We start from the raw sequence: 15,564 nt of genomic DNA on the forward strand, positions 1-15,564 counted from the left end.
AACAGTTTTTTTCATGTAAAATAGAGTAGAGTAATTCCCAGGGCACCATGACAGAAAGTGAGAAATCACTTAGCATGGCATCTTAAATGGATTTGGAGTATTAGCGTGTGCTTTAAAATAAAAAATTTTTAAGCCATATTACCGCTTGAAGGGGGAAAAGAAACAACAAAGCTTGTATTTGATAGAAAATGGCAGAGTGTAGTCAAGAGTATAATACTCTTACTGAATCACTTTGCTGTATACCTGAAACGGACACAACATTGTAAATCAACTCTAGTCTAATATAAAATAAAAATTTTTTAAAGAGTATAATACTCTTAGCAATGAATTTAAAGATCAGGGGTTAAATAGGAGTAGATTTTCAATGTATATGTGGTGATTTATCAGGAATTAGGAAGTGATTCATTTAGAGTGTAAATCTTTGTAAGGACCAGGCCATCAGCAGGGAGAGGACGGGAAGTTGGTACGAAACGTATAAGAAGGGGGAAAGGCATTTAAAGTCCAATCATTCGTGTGTTTTTTTTCAGCCCGTGTGATCAGAATGGACAGTCAGGGTTCTTGTCACAGACAGATTTCTGTACCAATTTACCTGGAAAATTAGAAACTATGAAATCAATGTTATTTTGCACGCAATTTTCATGTTTCTGGATTGGTAAATCTGTTTGTTTCATGCCCCCTAGTTCTCTGCCCCATATATAACTTATGTCAGAATTAAAGCCGTCATCTGTGTTTCTGAGTTCCAGAAATCTTGATATTTGATTAATCCCTGTTCTCATCCATATGCTTTCCTTATGTAAACATAACTTAAGTGCATTTCTGTGGCTTCTCTAGTTGTTTGTGAAGCCAGATGGTGGTAGTTATAAAAAAAAGTCACATATTTCCCTACCTATATTCATTCCTTTTGCAGTTGAAAAGGGCAGACAGAAGAGTCCCAGAAGTTTATGTATCCAGACCCAGACATCTCCAGATGTGCTCTCCTCAGAAAAAACACTTGAGTTGGCTCAGTATAAAACAAAATGTGAAAACCAAAGTGGATTTATCCTGCAGCTCAAGCAGCTTCTTTCCCGTGGTAATACCAAGTTTGAAGCATTAACAGTTGTGATTCAGCACCTACTGTCTGAGGTAAGGATGTGTACCCTCTAAACAGCCTTCTCACTTAAGGTAGGGGCAGGCGGGGGGATGGGCAATGCTCGTGCTCCTGTCTTGTGAATATCTTTAAGTTAATGATTGGTAAGATCACATCTAATTCACCCAATTATGCTTTTGTCAACTCACTTGATACCTGAGTCACTCTCTAGAAATCTGGGATTGAAACGTTTCTTAGTACTTCTCTTTCTCCTCTGGGGTCTGTTAGACCAACGACAGTGAAAACGTAATTGCCTGTTAAACTTCTATATACCTCTAGACTATATTAGCATTGCCAATTAAACAAAATTAATCAGTCGATCTAAGAAAGAAATGCAAAATTTTATTTGAGCCAAATTGAGGATTTTAACCTGGGAACAGCATCTCAGAAAGCTCTGAGAATTGCTCCACCCCTTAGAAGTCAAGGCACAGTTATGTATAAGTTTTTTGGGACGGGGGCGACACATTATTAACAGTTTACACAATCCAGATCTGCAAGTACAAAGTGGTTGGTCATGTGACCCCTTACAAGATCTAGAGGGAATGTTATCTTTAAGGAGTTGGCTTGGTGCTAGGAGAATGTTGTTCTTTATGGTTGAGTAGGTATTTCTCCTGATGGGGAAGGTCTGGTCAATGTATAATGCAGATACACAATGCGCAGTAGAAGGGAGAGAGGAGGCCAAAGGGCAGAGAAAATTTTTTTATGTTTAAATTTTTCTTGCCATAAAATATGAATTTTATTTCACAGCATTAATTTTTTTTTCACTTAATTTTTTTATCTATGTGTAGTTTTCCATATCACACTGAACTTAATGCTTTGAAAAATGAGGTTGATTATATTTATGGGTCAAAGAACACTTTTGAGATAACTCGCAGGAGTGGTCTAAGGAGTCTTCAGAATTTCCATCCATTCCTAAAATAGTTTGTAGTACAACAAACATGAAACAGATTTTCTTTGCTTACTTACTCTTCCCTGATATTCTACAAGGACGTTAATTCAGGAATTAGTTAAAATTCATTGAGAAAACCAAGTTTCTATGAACGTATGCTACTGGCATAGCAACAAAAAGTATAATTATTTAAGGGGAAATACTGGGTTGAGAATGTAGCTTGAGCTCTCTAGATATTTTTAAATCACTGTTTTAAAGATGAGGATACCTGACATCTCAAGAAGAATACTGTTCTATCTGCTTGTTCTGTAGTTCAGTTCAATCCAACAAACCTATACTCATTTCTTACAGAGGCTGCTCTAATGTGGTTGCCCGTCTGGGGCAAAGGGAGATGCAGGTGAATGAGACTTGGTCTGTGCCTTTGACGAGCTGCTAAGCTAGTAGCCAGTTTAAATCAGTATTTGGTGACCATTTTACAGCTTTGTTCGAATGAACTTTTTTGAGGGGGCGATGCAGACATTTACCTAGTTTTTAAATTACAGTAGCATACAGTATTTTTGTTTTTCTTTATTATATAAGAAAGGAATTTTGAGAGTTGGTTTATGTAACCAAGTAAGCTAAATTGGAAACTACATAACGTCAGATGTAGGGAACAATTAGTTTGTCTATTTAGTGATAAACCAATTATTTATTTTACTATATCTAGCCTAACAACCCCATGTTCAACTCTTTTCTCTCCTTTATCTCCCACATGAAAGCAATCAAGTCTGGTGAGTTCTCATCCCATAGTGTTTCTCCCCTTCCTTCATCTCCTCTTTTCCATCTCTACTGATGCCAAACTTGTTCAAGCCCTGGATAACTGTCTCCTGGATTATGTTAATAACTTCTTAACCAGTCTTGAGGCTTGCACTCTCTCCTCTGTAATCCATCCCAATCACTGCATCCCAAAGCATTCCACTCTACTGATCACCTTCAGTGGTTCTCCATTGTCTACAGCCGATTTGCCCAGTATGGTAGCCACTAGCCTTCTGAAGCTATTGAGCATTTGAAGTGTAGCTAGGCTGAACTGAGATATGTGGTAAGTGTAGAATACACACAGATTTCGAAGACGGTATGAAAAGAGGATGTGAAATATCTCATTAATAACTTTTCTATTGACTGTATGTTGAAATGATAATTTGGACATACTGGGTTAAATAAAATATATTGTCAAATTAATTTAATCTTTAAAAAATGTGGCTACTTGGAAATTAAAATTACATACATGGCTCACATTATATTTCTCTTGGATGACTCTGGTGTGTAACTTGGAATATAAGACTCTCTGTAATCTGGCACCAACTGCCCCTTTTAACCTTCCCCTCACTGCCGGTATGCTCCAGCTGTATAATCAGGAAGGTAAAGGAGAAGCAAGAGGGGTTTAACATTTGTTGAATATTTACTAAGTACCAGACGTTCTTACTTAATAAAATCCTCTCCAAAACGCAATTTGGAGTTCACAAATAAGAAAATTGAGGCATAGAGCTGTTAAGTACTTGACTATCATCATGATAGCTGATAAGAGGAGGACCAGGACTTGAACCCAGGTCTAGGACACTATGAACTCAGAATCCCCTATAAACTTCCTGTACTTTTTCATCTTTTGCTCAAATACCATTATTGGGCTACCACCCTTCTCCCTAATACCTACGTGTTCAGATCTTTCTTATATTAGCATCACATTACTACCTGGATTTAATTTACTTGGATTCATTATACAAACCACCAAAGTTAAAAATGCAAATTAAATAGATGAGGCCGTCCTGCCTTCCATGCCTGTCAGTGAGCAAAGGCCCAGGAGTGGATGTGAGGTGGACAATAGGAGTCTTGCTTCAGCTGTATTCTCAGTCCCTCGGTACCCCGTGTGGCATGACCCTTCCACGCTCCATGTGGTCCTAGTGTTTAAAGATACTTTCCTTCCATACAACTTGGCCCCTAAACACAAACCAAACATTTTATCAGGTGATCAGTTGGAGAAAGATTAGGTCCAACACTAGAGAAAATAGTTCACTGGGTCGGGCACACTGAGAGATGCTTCAGTCCACTGGCAGGGCAGACTCTTAGTGAGTTTCATGGATTTTTGTATTGCATGTGAGTTTCATCTTACACCCAATTTAGATCAGCTCAAAAATGCCCGCTTTTACGAAAACTTTCCTGGTCCTTCTAGCTCTCTGTTTTATCTACTCTCTGGATTCTAGGAGCACCTATATTTCTCTGTCACTCTCTACCTGATAGGTAACCATTTCAAAGTTGTTTTTACTTTTTAAGACAGTCAGCTCACTGAGAGCTGGATCTGTTTCTGGTGCTTTCTAAGGAAACCACCCCAGCTGCTATGGCAGTGCCTTGTACATAATAGACACGCAGTGTGTATCTGAATGAACAAATGGATCAATAAAGAGGACGGAATCCCAGATGTAAGATGAACATATAAAGTCTTTATGTAAATGTTCTTTGCTCTTTTCTAGCTCTTTATAATCAATCAGCAAATATTTACTGATTGTCTGATGTGTACAGGGCACTGTTACAAAACAGTTGGAAAGGAAAGATATAACCAAGGGAAAAGTTAAGCAATTTTTTCAAAATTTTTACTTAACCCTTTGGTTCTCTCATACCCATTATAGAAGTGATTGATATATAGGTATGTAGATAGGTAGATATAGATTGTAGATCTATACTGATCTATATATACATATATATCTCGTTATTGCTAATTTTTCCTAAACCGTTTCAGAGCATTAAATTATAGATAAAAATTGTTGATTATAGGGAATCCTGGAACTGTCACTTATCCTTTTGTTGCAAGTCTATTTAATAACTACAACTTTGCCACCTTAGTGGTAGACATCATTCATTACAGAGCAGAAGTTCTAATGCATGTCTCGTGAATCTGGAAACCAATACCACACTTTCTCTTTCTCAGAGGACACGCTGTTGTTACTTTTAGTTCTGATTCTTGGTTTATCCCTGCATAGCTGTACAGTGTTCTGTGCGGGCAGACCGAGTGCCAGACGGTGTTGATGGTAGTGATCCCAGTTTCTTCGTGAAAGTTTCTGCGTACCCCACCCCAGCCTCTGACCAGTTATTCAGTGTGCCTCCAATTCTGTTTTTGATAGTGGAATCTAACCTAAAGTAGCATCTAAACAAAGGTGAATTTTGAATGACACTAGCAGTCTATAAATAAAAATGTCTCAGACCAAAAAAAAGTGGACACGATTCATCGTGTGGTAGTGGAGATGGAGGAGGTCAGAGAGAGCATACATCTGAGCCATCCGACGTGGCTCTTTCCTGCAAAATCCCCTGTGCTTCTGACACTCTCCCAAGCTAGCAAATTGAGGCTCACCGATGGGATGACAGCCAGAGACTAAGTGCCTGTGTCCCAGGGACTCCTAATTAAATTATGGTGAGTCCATTTTTTTCTTGGAGCACTTCATATATTTAATGTATGAGTATAAAAGCATTTTTCCCAACCAGATTCCCACCTCCCTCTTTTTTTTTTTTTTCTTCGCATTGTGTGGAACTCTGCATGTTACAATACAAAGAAAATTAAATAAACTTGTTATCTGGACCATAAAGAGTTTATCATCTAAGACAGAAACACTGATACAGGAGCAGCTAAATAAAAAGAAACAGACAGTATCTAAGTGACAAAATGCATTTTGTCATCTACAGAGAAAGGGTAAATGTCTTAAAGGGCAAGCTGCCAGGAGAGTCAGGTAGAAAGTAACACTGAGTATGTGCCTATTATGATATGGGCGCTGTGGTCGGCATTTCACATAGGATCATATTTAAAGCCCTTGGTTTTTCCATTATCCTGTACTGCTTCCCCTCAGATGAGGTCATCTGCCTTGAGTTATTGGGCCTGGATGTCTTAGTCCTACCTAGGTCCCAAGCTTCTTGAAGCAGGAACCGTGTCTTAAATTTTTTCCATATTTTCCCCAGCATCTGGAATGGTACTTGGTAAGTTGGTACTGAGTAATAACTTGCCAACCAATTCCGAAGGATAAATGTCCTCTCTAGGTGTGTGGGGGAAGGGAGTAGTATCTCTGATTGACAGTTAGTAGTCCCTGAAGGCTTACAGAATGGGTCAGGTACAGAAGACCAAGTAGTCCAGCTTGTGGAGGTGGGACGTGTATGGCAAGCATGACTTGGACAGAAGAGGAGTCGGGTGTCTAAACAGGAGCTGGTGATTGAGGTTCATGGAAGTTCATTTTCTATGCACTCAATGGAAGACTCTTGTTGAGCAAGGGCATTTATTTGTACCCAGAATATGGGATAAAAATCTACCAATCCTCTGCAAGATAGTGTGGAGGGAGGCTTTCCATAGTTCAGGAATGGGGTTGGCGAGGATGAGGGCGTTTATTTATACACAGAATATGGGATAAAAATCTACCAATCCTCTGCAAGATAGTGTGGAGGGAGGCTTTCCATAGTTCAGGAATGGGGTTGGCAAGGATGAGGACTAGGGTGGAGGCATCACTAATAGAAAAAGCGCAGTGGATTCAAGACACGTTAGGAGGGGAGAACTGATCGACTGTGGCACAACCCATTAGACAAGGCAGAGTCCAAAACGATCCCATGGTTTTCCTATTGCTGCCACTAGGATTGACAGAGGTTGGAAGACATCGATGGCTTCTGGGCACTGAGGAAGGCTGAGTGCAGTGGAGCTGGGGGCAGTGTCCCCATGCATACAGTCGGCCCTTGGTACCTGTGGGGACTGATTCCAGGACGCCCCCCGCCCCAACAGCAGGTACCAGAATCTGTGGCTGCTCAAGGCCCTCATATAAAGTGACGGAGTACAGTTGGTCCTCCACGCCCACATCCCAGGTTCCACATCAGGGATTCAACCAACCTTGGATTTCAACTGTACTGAAATTGCTTGTCCGCCAAGTCCCTTTAATAAGCAAAAAGACTGCCTTGTAGATACTTGTGATAGGATGTAAAAGTTCACAGAATCACTCCTGGAAACTTTACACCAACTTAATTTTTCATATTTAAGGATTTCTGTAAATTTGAAAAGTGATTTAACTCCTTGCCAGCTTTTCCTTCTATTAAGGATTTAGCTCTTAGAAAAGAGTGAATTTTAAGCAAGGTCACTGAATACAGGACTGGTACAGGACTGCTTGCGTGTATCTAGCAAAACAGTCTTCTGTGTCTCTTGTCACTCGAGTGACAAAACTTGCTGATACTTAACTTGAACTAGATCACAGAGGCTTAAATTTGAGATTAAGAGAAGTATAGAGTATATATATTTTTTTATTCGCTTTTTTTCCCAATTTTATCCGGGTTGGTTTTCCTCAAACTTTAATTTCTACATTAGAAAACTCATTGCTTATTCACTGAAAAAAACTGGACTTACTGATTTGTGATTTCAGAACAACCTAATACTGCGTTTTAAAAATCAAGCATTTAGAATATCATTAGGGCCAAAATGTACTCATTGAGGAAGTGTTCCTTAAATTCCAGTCACCGTTAAATGTCCAGGACAGTGCTCGTGTATCGTTAACTTCCCTAGCTCTTTCGTGAGAGACTATTACAAAGTAGAAGGCAAAAACCATAACATATATGTGATCTCCAACTCTCAGTTCAGCAGGTCACACTTCTTAAAATGCCAGGGAACCACGCTGTAAGCATTCAAATGAATTTTTCCGGAAAACATCATTCATTTTATAATGTCATGTTAAATTCTACGTCACAACACACACTTTTCACCGTTCCTCACCTCGTTCATAACTCACTTAGCACACAGGTTTGGGAGAATAAATTTCCTTTTTCTATTAGCAAGTATGCTCATCTGATGACCCCTAATTAGAGAAGGGAATAAAAAGGTTCACAAGTCTAAAAATAACTCCATTATCCACGCGGAGGCGGCCGGTTTTTCTTTCCCCTGTACCAGCTGATATTTGAAAGTAAAGTGGCAATCGATCAGTCTAAGCGCTGGCTCTCGTTTTTCATAAATGAAGGGCTGTGGCTTTAAGCAGTCGCAGGCAGCCTGTGCCAAAGGCAGAAGCTGCAGCCTCAGCTCCTGTGAGGAGGGAGGCGTCCCAGGCACACGCTAACCTGCGGGACGCGAAGTGAGGCCAACCGAGGACCAATGGCGCTCCTCCTGGTGGAGCTTTGAGTGTAGACCGACCGGACTGGTGGCTGGCGTGGCCACCTGCGCGGGGGCGGGAGGGGGGACTTGGAGACAGAAGCTGGAAAATGGGCTGCTCCGGCAGCAAAGTGTGCCTCTATTCTCCATGTGCAGCAACGAGGGTAATTAGCATTTGTTTCTAGTGCTTTTCTGGAAGAACGCCAGGGGCGAAGGCGGAGGTGGTCTGGCGTGAGGGGGAACTGAATGACAAGCAACTCTCGCCTGCAAAGGCCGGTCTCGTGATCTGCCGTCCGCAGCGCTGCGACCCAGCTGCGGTGGGAGCTCTGCCCGGGGCGATCCCAGGGAGGGCATTTCCAGAGAGCTTTGAATTCTGCCTTTTCCTTCCTTACCCGCTGGTGGGAGGGAAACTGCCTCGTAAGAAACTGTATCTAATTGCTGTGTTTGTACAAGCATGTGTGTCTGTGTGCTTGCGGATGAGTTGCGGGTAACTTGGAAATGGTTCTTGACAAGATTGATAATTGCTTTTTTGATGCTGAAGCAGCTGCCTGATTGTCTTTGATTCATTTCTCTAACCTCTCCTTAGAATGATAGCTGCTCCAACATATTTTCATCCTTAGAAAATAACGTGTAGCTGAGTAAAATTAATTTCATTTTGTTTTTAAAGGATTATTTTTTTCGCCGTGGCTTTGTAAGAGACTTTCGCGTCTTCCTTTTAGAAGGATTAGCCTCCTAAGGAAACTTTTCTATTTGCAAATATAGGACAAAGTTCATATAAGTGCATGTGTTTAGAACATTAATCGTTTATCTTAGACTGATTAGGCCTTTATTGCCCTTGGAGGAGGAGAATGCATTACGTCTTAAGTATGCCTTAGCTGAAAGGTTCTGGGATCAGTAGTGAAGCATGGCTCAAAAGTAAATATTTTTAAACGGGCCATTCAGTGCCTCAAATGAATGTTTCACGAGGACCTGAGAAAATACAGATTTTTGAAATGTGAATTTCCTTAACAACTAAGGGACATCTGTGTTTTTTAACAACACGAACTGTTAGCCTAAATGATTCATATCTTGGCTTCTCGATTCTGAGTCTCATTTTCCTGGTGATAACAAATGTGTGCTTTACTGAAAGGGACCCTCTTGAAAACATTAGTAACTTGATGTGTGTTTTCCACAGCGGGAGGAAGCCCTGAAACAACACAAAACCCTATCTCAAGAGCTTGTTAACCTCCGGGGAGAGCTAGGTAAGAGCTTTTTTTTTTTTTTTTTTTTTTTTTTTTTTTCCCCTTCTTGCAGGTTTTTCCGGTGGTGGAGGGGAAAATTGTCAACGTTGGTTTCCTCTCTGCGTGGTGTCCGGAGCTGCATGCTGGCAGTGTTAGCCACTCACTCCAGTATCTGCGCAAACACTGACTCTCGACGTTTCTGTTGAATCTTGGCAGTTTGACCTCAAGTTCACAGAGTTCTGGGCACTGATCTGACTAAGCCTAGCAGAGTTTCTGATGACCAAAACATTTCTTTTCCCGAAGAGAAGGACGGAATGGTTTTTGTAATTGTGTGGATTCCTGTTAGATAATCCCGTCAGGTTTTTTTCTTTCCGGAACCATCTTTCATATGAAAGAGTGGTGAGAAAATTCCCTCTCCAGTGGCAGTGATTATATTACACTTCCTTGGGGGGGGGGTCTGTGAGTAGTGGGTATGGCATTAGAAGGCACACTCTGTGCTAATCTTCCAGCTGGTCTGGCAGTGAGTAAGGGCCCAGCTCCACAGGAAGCCAGGTGTCTCTCCTGTCTGTGGCACTCACCCCCCAGGGCTGCTGTTTCCAGGCCGAACTCTCTTCTACTTCTTGTCTTTCCTGGAAGAGCCCTGGGTTCGTGCAGCAGAGACAACGCTGCCTTTCCTACCTCAGCCTGGCGTGTTGGAGTCAGCTGACTGCCTTGGGAGCCCCATGCGGTGTAGGCTTCACGGCCCTAGACAGTCAGCTTCCTGCTGTAGCTTCAGCCAGGTCTGGAGCAGTTCATTGCAAGGCTGCCTTCCTTGCCCTTTGCGGTTTTCTGTGTGTGCTGAAAGCGTGTGTAGGTACGTGTATAAATAATGCAAAGGCAACGGCCAGAGTTGAAAATTATGTTTGTCTAGTTCCAGGACAAACTGCTCATATTTCTTTGGACAACACCAGAGTTTAAATACTGTCAATATAATTTGCTGGACTTGAACCCTCTTAAGTCCCCCTCCCCTGCCATGCCAGGGCAAAAATCAAGTAGCCATGAACGTGGGGTGAAGACTTCCTTCTGTATTCCTCTTCTCTTTTCACCCCCCGATGCAGGGCAATGCCAGACTCCTGACTCGCCCTAATACCTCACCCTGGACATCATTTTCTCCTGATCTTAGGAAGGACTCTTTTGGGAAGAGTAATTGTAAGACAGATGGAACTTCAGGACCCCAAAGACTTGAGAGTTCTAGGAAAACAGTTCAAGGAAACCACAGATAAGAAACAGCCTTGCTCCCAGGGACGTTTAAGGCTCTCTGCCAGGTTACTGAACGTGACTGGTGTCCTTTTGGTTACCCGGATGACCAACTTAACTCGCTTTTGTCTGCGCCTTAAGCAATGTAATGGATATAGGGTTAGCAGATCGGGAGAGAGGTCTCCTTTGTGTGTTTCAGGGTTCGCTCTAAGCCGGTAGAGGTGGAGAGGAGCCTCCCCGGGGGTTCACGTTTCAGCCCCGCCCCAGGACGAGGCAGACACGCCAAGGGAACACTTTGCTCATTCAGTCAGTTTGAATGGGGGAGTCCTCTGTCCACCTTTCCGTGGATAGCGCGATTCAGTGATCTCAACGGGACCCAGGGACTCAGCACCCCCCGTTGGTTACTTAGCCCGACAGGAAATAGCTGTAGCCGTTTGCACCCACTCTCACCTTCCCATCTGTGATAAGGAGCCGGTGCCCCAGTGTGGCTTCACTGCTGCTCTCGGAGTGTCAGGATGCAGTGGTTGGCCCGGCCATATCATCCGGTCACCCAAGGCTACACTCTCAGGAAGTGTGGCATTACTGCTGGTGAATCAGATCGAATTGTTCACGTAACAGCGTAGAGCATTTGGGGGAAGGTTTTTGGTTCCATGAGGGGAAGGGAGAGAAGCCTTCTTCTGATGGAACAGTCCAGGAAGAATGTTCTCAGAGCTGCCGGTTTGATTGATTGTACGTGAGCTGCAATAGAAATAAGTTCACACCGCAAAGTTTACAGCTCAGTTTTAAAATGTGAGGCAGTGGTACAAAGCGGTTAGACCGTGTGGTCATACTATCCAGGTTCAGATCTTTGGTAGCTGGGTGACCTCGGGCAGGGGTAACAGAGCACACGCCTTCTGTCCCAACTTCATTCTTTGTAAAATGGCGGCAGTGTCTGCCTCAAGGGTGGCCACGAGGATTACATGAGGTAACTTGTTGCAAAGCGTCTACCACCAAGTATTAACTGCTATTAAATAGTAGTTGTTAAGATGCATGCAGTCGACAGCTGTGTAGTAACTGCATTTGCTATTTTGCGAGGGCAGAGACTCTGCTGCAGAAAGGAATAGTAATTCGACTAAATATTATTAGAAATGCCTTAGGACAGGTTATTTTTGCTCTTCACGTACAAATGGAAAGGTGAGACGTGATGGATCCCTTCCTGATATGTTAGAAGCGCTTGGGGTGCGGAGTCCACCGTCTGGGTTTTTGCCCTTCCACTCCTGGTTAGCAGTTACCTGACTTCTTTGAGCACAGTTTCCTCACCGGTGATAGGAAGTTAATATGCATTTTGCTGGATTGTTTTGGAGTTTGAATAAGATGGTAGTACCTGTGAAGTGACTGGCATAGTGATTGGTCCATCACAGGCAACTCAAGAAAAGAGAGCCGCCACCATCAATGCCATCAAAGTACCCACCTTTCCCCTCTGACATAATGGGACATCGTTGGTGTCGCTTTCCCACTGAGTAGTTTTTCTTTACCTCCTCTATGAAAATTGAGGCAAGGTTCCCAAACTGCTAAGAACTGCAAAGAATAAAGGACAACTCATAAGCTCAGGGGCACTGAAACCCAAGTAAAGTCTGCACTTCTGATCGTCAGACCTCACTGCCTCCGGTGATCTCCTCCCCTGACTGACCTGCCCACTGTGGTCTCACTTGTTTCCTGACAGGTGCCCTCTGCTCCCAGCTTAACCCAGCTTATTACCTCCGGCACAGCCTGTGTGTATCTGCATCTGAGCCACGCCTGCTTTGTGGAACAACGTACCATTTGCTTCTGCACAAAACTCTTTAAAAACCCCCTCTCAGTCTCCTCAGAACCAAAGCATGAGGCTCCCTTTGCTCCAGAGAGCCCTTGATATTTTGCATTTGTGTATATACTATATCTTGTGTTTTCCTATTGTCTTCAGACAGTAAACTCTTTTTTTTTTGGTGGGGGGTCTTTGTTGCTGTGCACGGGCTTTCGCTAATTGCGGCAAGCGGGGGCTACTCTTCGTTGCGGTGCGTGGGCTTCTCATCTCAGTGGCTTCTCTCGTTGCAGAACACGGGCTCTAGGCACACAGGCTTCAGTAGCTGTGGCATGCAGGCTCTAGAGCGCAGGCTCAGTAGTTGTGGTGCACGGGCTTAGTTGCTCCGCGGCATGTGGGATCTTCCCGGACCAGGACTCGAGCCCATGTCCCCTGCATTGGCAGGCGGATTCTTAACCACGGCACCACCAGAGAAGTCCCCAGACAGTAAACTCTTTAATTGCAGAGATCCATTCCTGCTTCCTCTGAAAAAAAATATATATGCTTTCCATTTTCACGGGTAATTGATAAATATTTATGGGCATTTTAGGTTTTAAAGTTTCTTTTCTTTTTTTTGGCTGTGCCACGTGGCTTGTGGGATCTTAGTTCCCCCACCAGGAATCGAACCTGGGCCCCTGGCCGTGAAAGCATGGGGTCCTAACCACTGGACCGCCAGGGAATTCCCTAAAGTTTCTTTTTATTGAAGAACAATGTGTGAAAATTAACGAAAATTGTGGAGTGAGGGGTAAATAGCCCATAGCTCCGTATTTTGGCATATTCCTTTGTTTATATGAATATATACCACTTTGCACTCTTTTATTATTATTATTATGGTATAATTTACATTCAGCGGCATGCTTATTGTTCCATCAGTTTGACAAACACACACACTCATGTAACCTACACCTTTAGGTTACGTTTCCAGTAGACCCTCTTCCCCGAGAAGCAAACACTGACCTTATTTTTATCACTCGAGGTTAGTTTTGTCCATTCTACAATAGAGTTTCATGTAAATGGAAACACACAATAAATTCTCTTTGTGTCTGGCTTCTTTCACGCATAATGTTTTTGAGATCCTTCCATTTTATTGTAGATACTCTGATTTTTAAACTTGTGTCAAGCACTTTCCCATTTTGCCTCATGGTCTTCATACGCTCGTGTTTAATGATCATGGTAATGCCTTTTGAGTGGATGTAGCATAATTTCACTTACCCCTTAAATAATGTCATCGTAAGGCTTTCATCATCGGCTGTTTTCCTTACCCATTCCCATGGTTTCAACTACAACCTATAGGGTGATGACTCACAGATTTATTTTTCTAGTCCCCTCCTTCCCAAGCTGTAAATACTGTTTTCCCAGTGAAGAGCTGCCTCTGGATGAGCCAGTCCAGTGTAATGAGACCTTCCTGACTCCCCAGCCCCTTGCTTCCGGAATACTCTGCAGTGTCTCCTCATTCAGACCTATTCCTCAAAGTCTGTTCATCACCTTCTGCACTGGATTATTATTCACTTCCCACCCAGGCTGCCAACTAAGGTCATAACCCTCTTCCTCCATCCTCCACATGATACCAGTCTGTGTTCTGAATGTCTCCCAGATCCATCTCTCTTCAGCATTCTGGCTGCTACTGTCCTAATTTAAGTCCTGTAATTTCTCACCTGCAGTATATCCCAGTGGCCACCCAACAGGTCACCTTGCCTCCAGGCCTGCTTCTCTCTTCTCCAAGTGCTACCAGGACTATACATGTAATAAATCTCATGTGTGTCCTCTACTGGACATCTTTAACAAACATAAGTGACTCCATTTTGGCTTTGGGAAGAAGTCCAAGCATACTAAAGGCACCGTGTATGATGTGTCTGTAACCTTCCGGTGTAGCTTCATGGTGTCTGACCCTCGTTCCCCTCTCTGCACACCTCCTTTTCCCTCCCAAGGTCCCAGGCAAAGGCCCATTCATGCCTCGTTTGTGCCTCCTCTCTGTTTGAAAGGCTGTCTCCTCTTCCCACTATCTTTCTATTTTTGCCTCTCAAACTCCTTCTTCTCATTACTTATTTTTAAAGTCCTAGCTAAAATACCTTGTCTTCAATTCAGTTTCACCCAAATCCTTCAGACAAGTGAACTGTACCTTCTACTATACCCTTCAAGTACCTTGCTCTTATAGGTATTTGTTTATAGACCTCTTTTCACAGTGCAGAGCTGTGAGCACTTCAAGGGCAAGGCCAGTATGTCCTTCATCTTTGTAGCTCTACCAGCTAGTACCTTGGGCCTGGCAGTTAGTACTTCTGATGCTTAGTACTTCAGAGAATGAATGAATGATTTTACTGCTGAGGATGGTAGCTAGGGAAAGCTGGTTTTATCCTTATAATATGCTTCTACTTGATGGTTTCTGTACACAGATATTTTCCTATAAACTGTTAAGAATAAGTAATAAAGTAAGATGAGCTATAATTCTCTTGAAGACATTTTACATTGTGCCTGACAATCGCAGTTAATCAGGTCATTTTGAAAATGTCAGCCCTCAGAATAAATGACAGTTCAATTTAATGTTCTACATAATCCACAGCAAACATTTGACCTCTGAGATATGGAATAAATGTGTCATTCTGATTCTTTCTTAGGGTCATGTTGGTGTAATGGAGAGCCATAATTATGATCTTTTAGGGTTCCTACTGTATTTTTATTAATCTTAATCATTGGAATAACATTTTTTCATCTAAATTAATGAAGAAAAAGGTAGTTTGTATTTCACAATTATTTTCTAGCCATCAGAATTAATAGCTAACTCACATCTTTTTATACATTTGTCCTGATTGTTCCTATGTCATGATACAAATGAGATTTTAACCCTTTATTCACTAAAAATTCCTGGAATTCCCATAATAATGATTCAAAAGACTAGTCGATTTTGCCCTCTGTATGTAAAAATGATGGGTATGGCAGCAACATTTATTGGGTGCCTACTCTTTCCTAACATCAGTGTTCATCTCTAAGTCTACTGGTTTGCATTGTATAGGAAGGGAGGGAGGGAGGGAGGGAAGAATTGAGGCTTAAAAGTTATGTAACTTTCTTAAGGTCAATAGGCTAGAAAAGCAAAGCACCTGGATAAAAACCTAGGATGGCCAGACCACCAAACTCCTGTTAATTACAAAAAAAAAA

The 15,564-nt window shown here is 42.4% G+C and overlaps 1 protein-coding gene across 1 annotated transcript in view; it reads left to right on the forward strand.

The window, feature by feature from the left end:
* MTUS1 (microtubule associated scaffold protein 1) overlaps positions 1–15,564 on the forward strand; it is a 165,944-nt gene that overhangs the window by 129,308 nt on the left and 21,072 nt on the right. The window contains 2 exon segments of the mRNA XM_059909793.1: positions 908–1,122; positions 9,317–9,383. Coding sequence (XP_059765776.1) covers positions 908–1,122; positions 9,317–9,383 — 282 coding nt within the window.

This window comes from Balaenoptera ricei, chromosome 21 (genome assembly GCF_028023285.1).
Source record: "Balaenoptera ricei isolate mBalRic1 chromosome 21, mBalRic1.hap2, whole genome shotgun sequence".
NCBI classification, from domain to species: domain Eukaryota; kingdom Metazoa; phylum Chordata; class Mammalia; order Artiodactyla; family Balaenopteridae; genus Balaenoptera; species Balaenoptera ricei.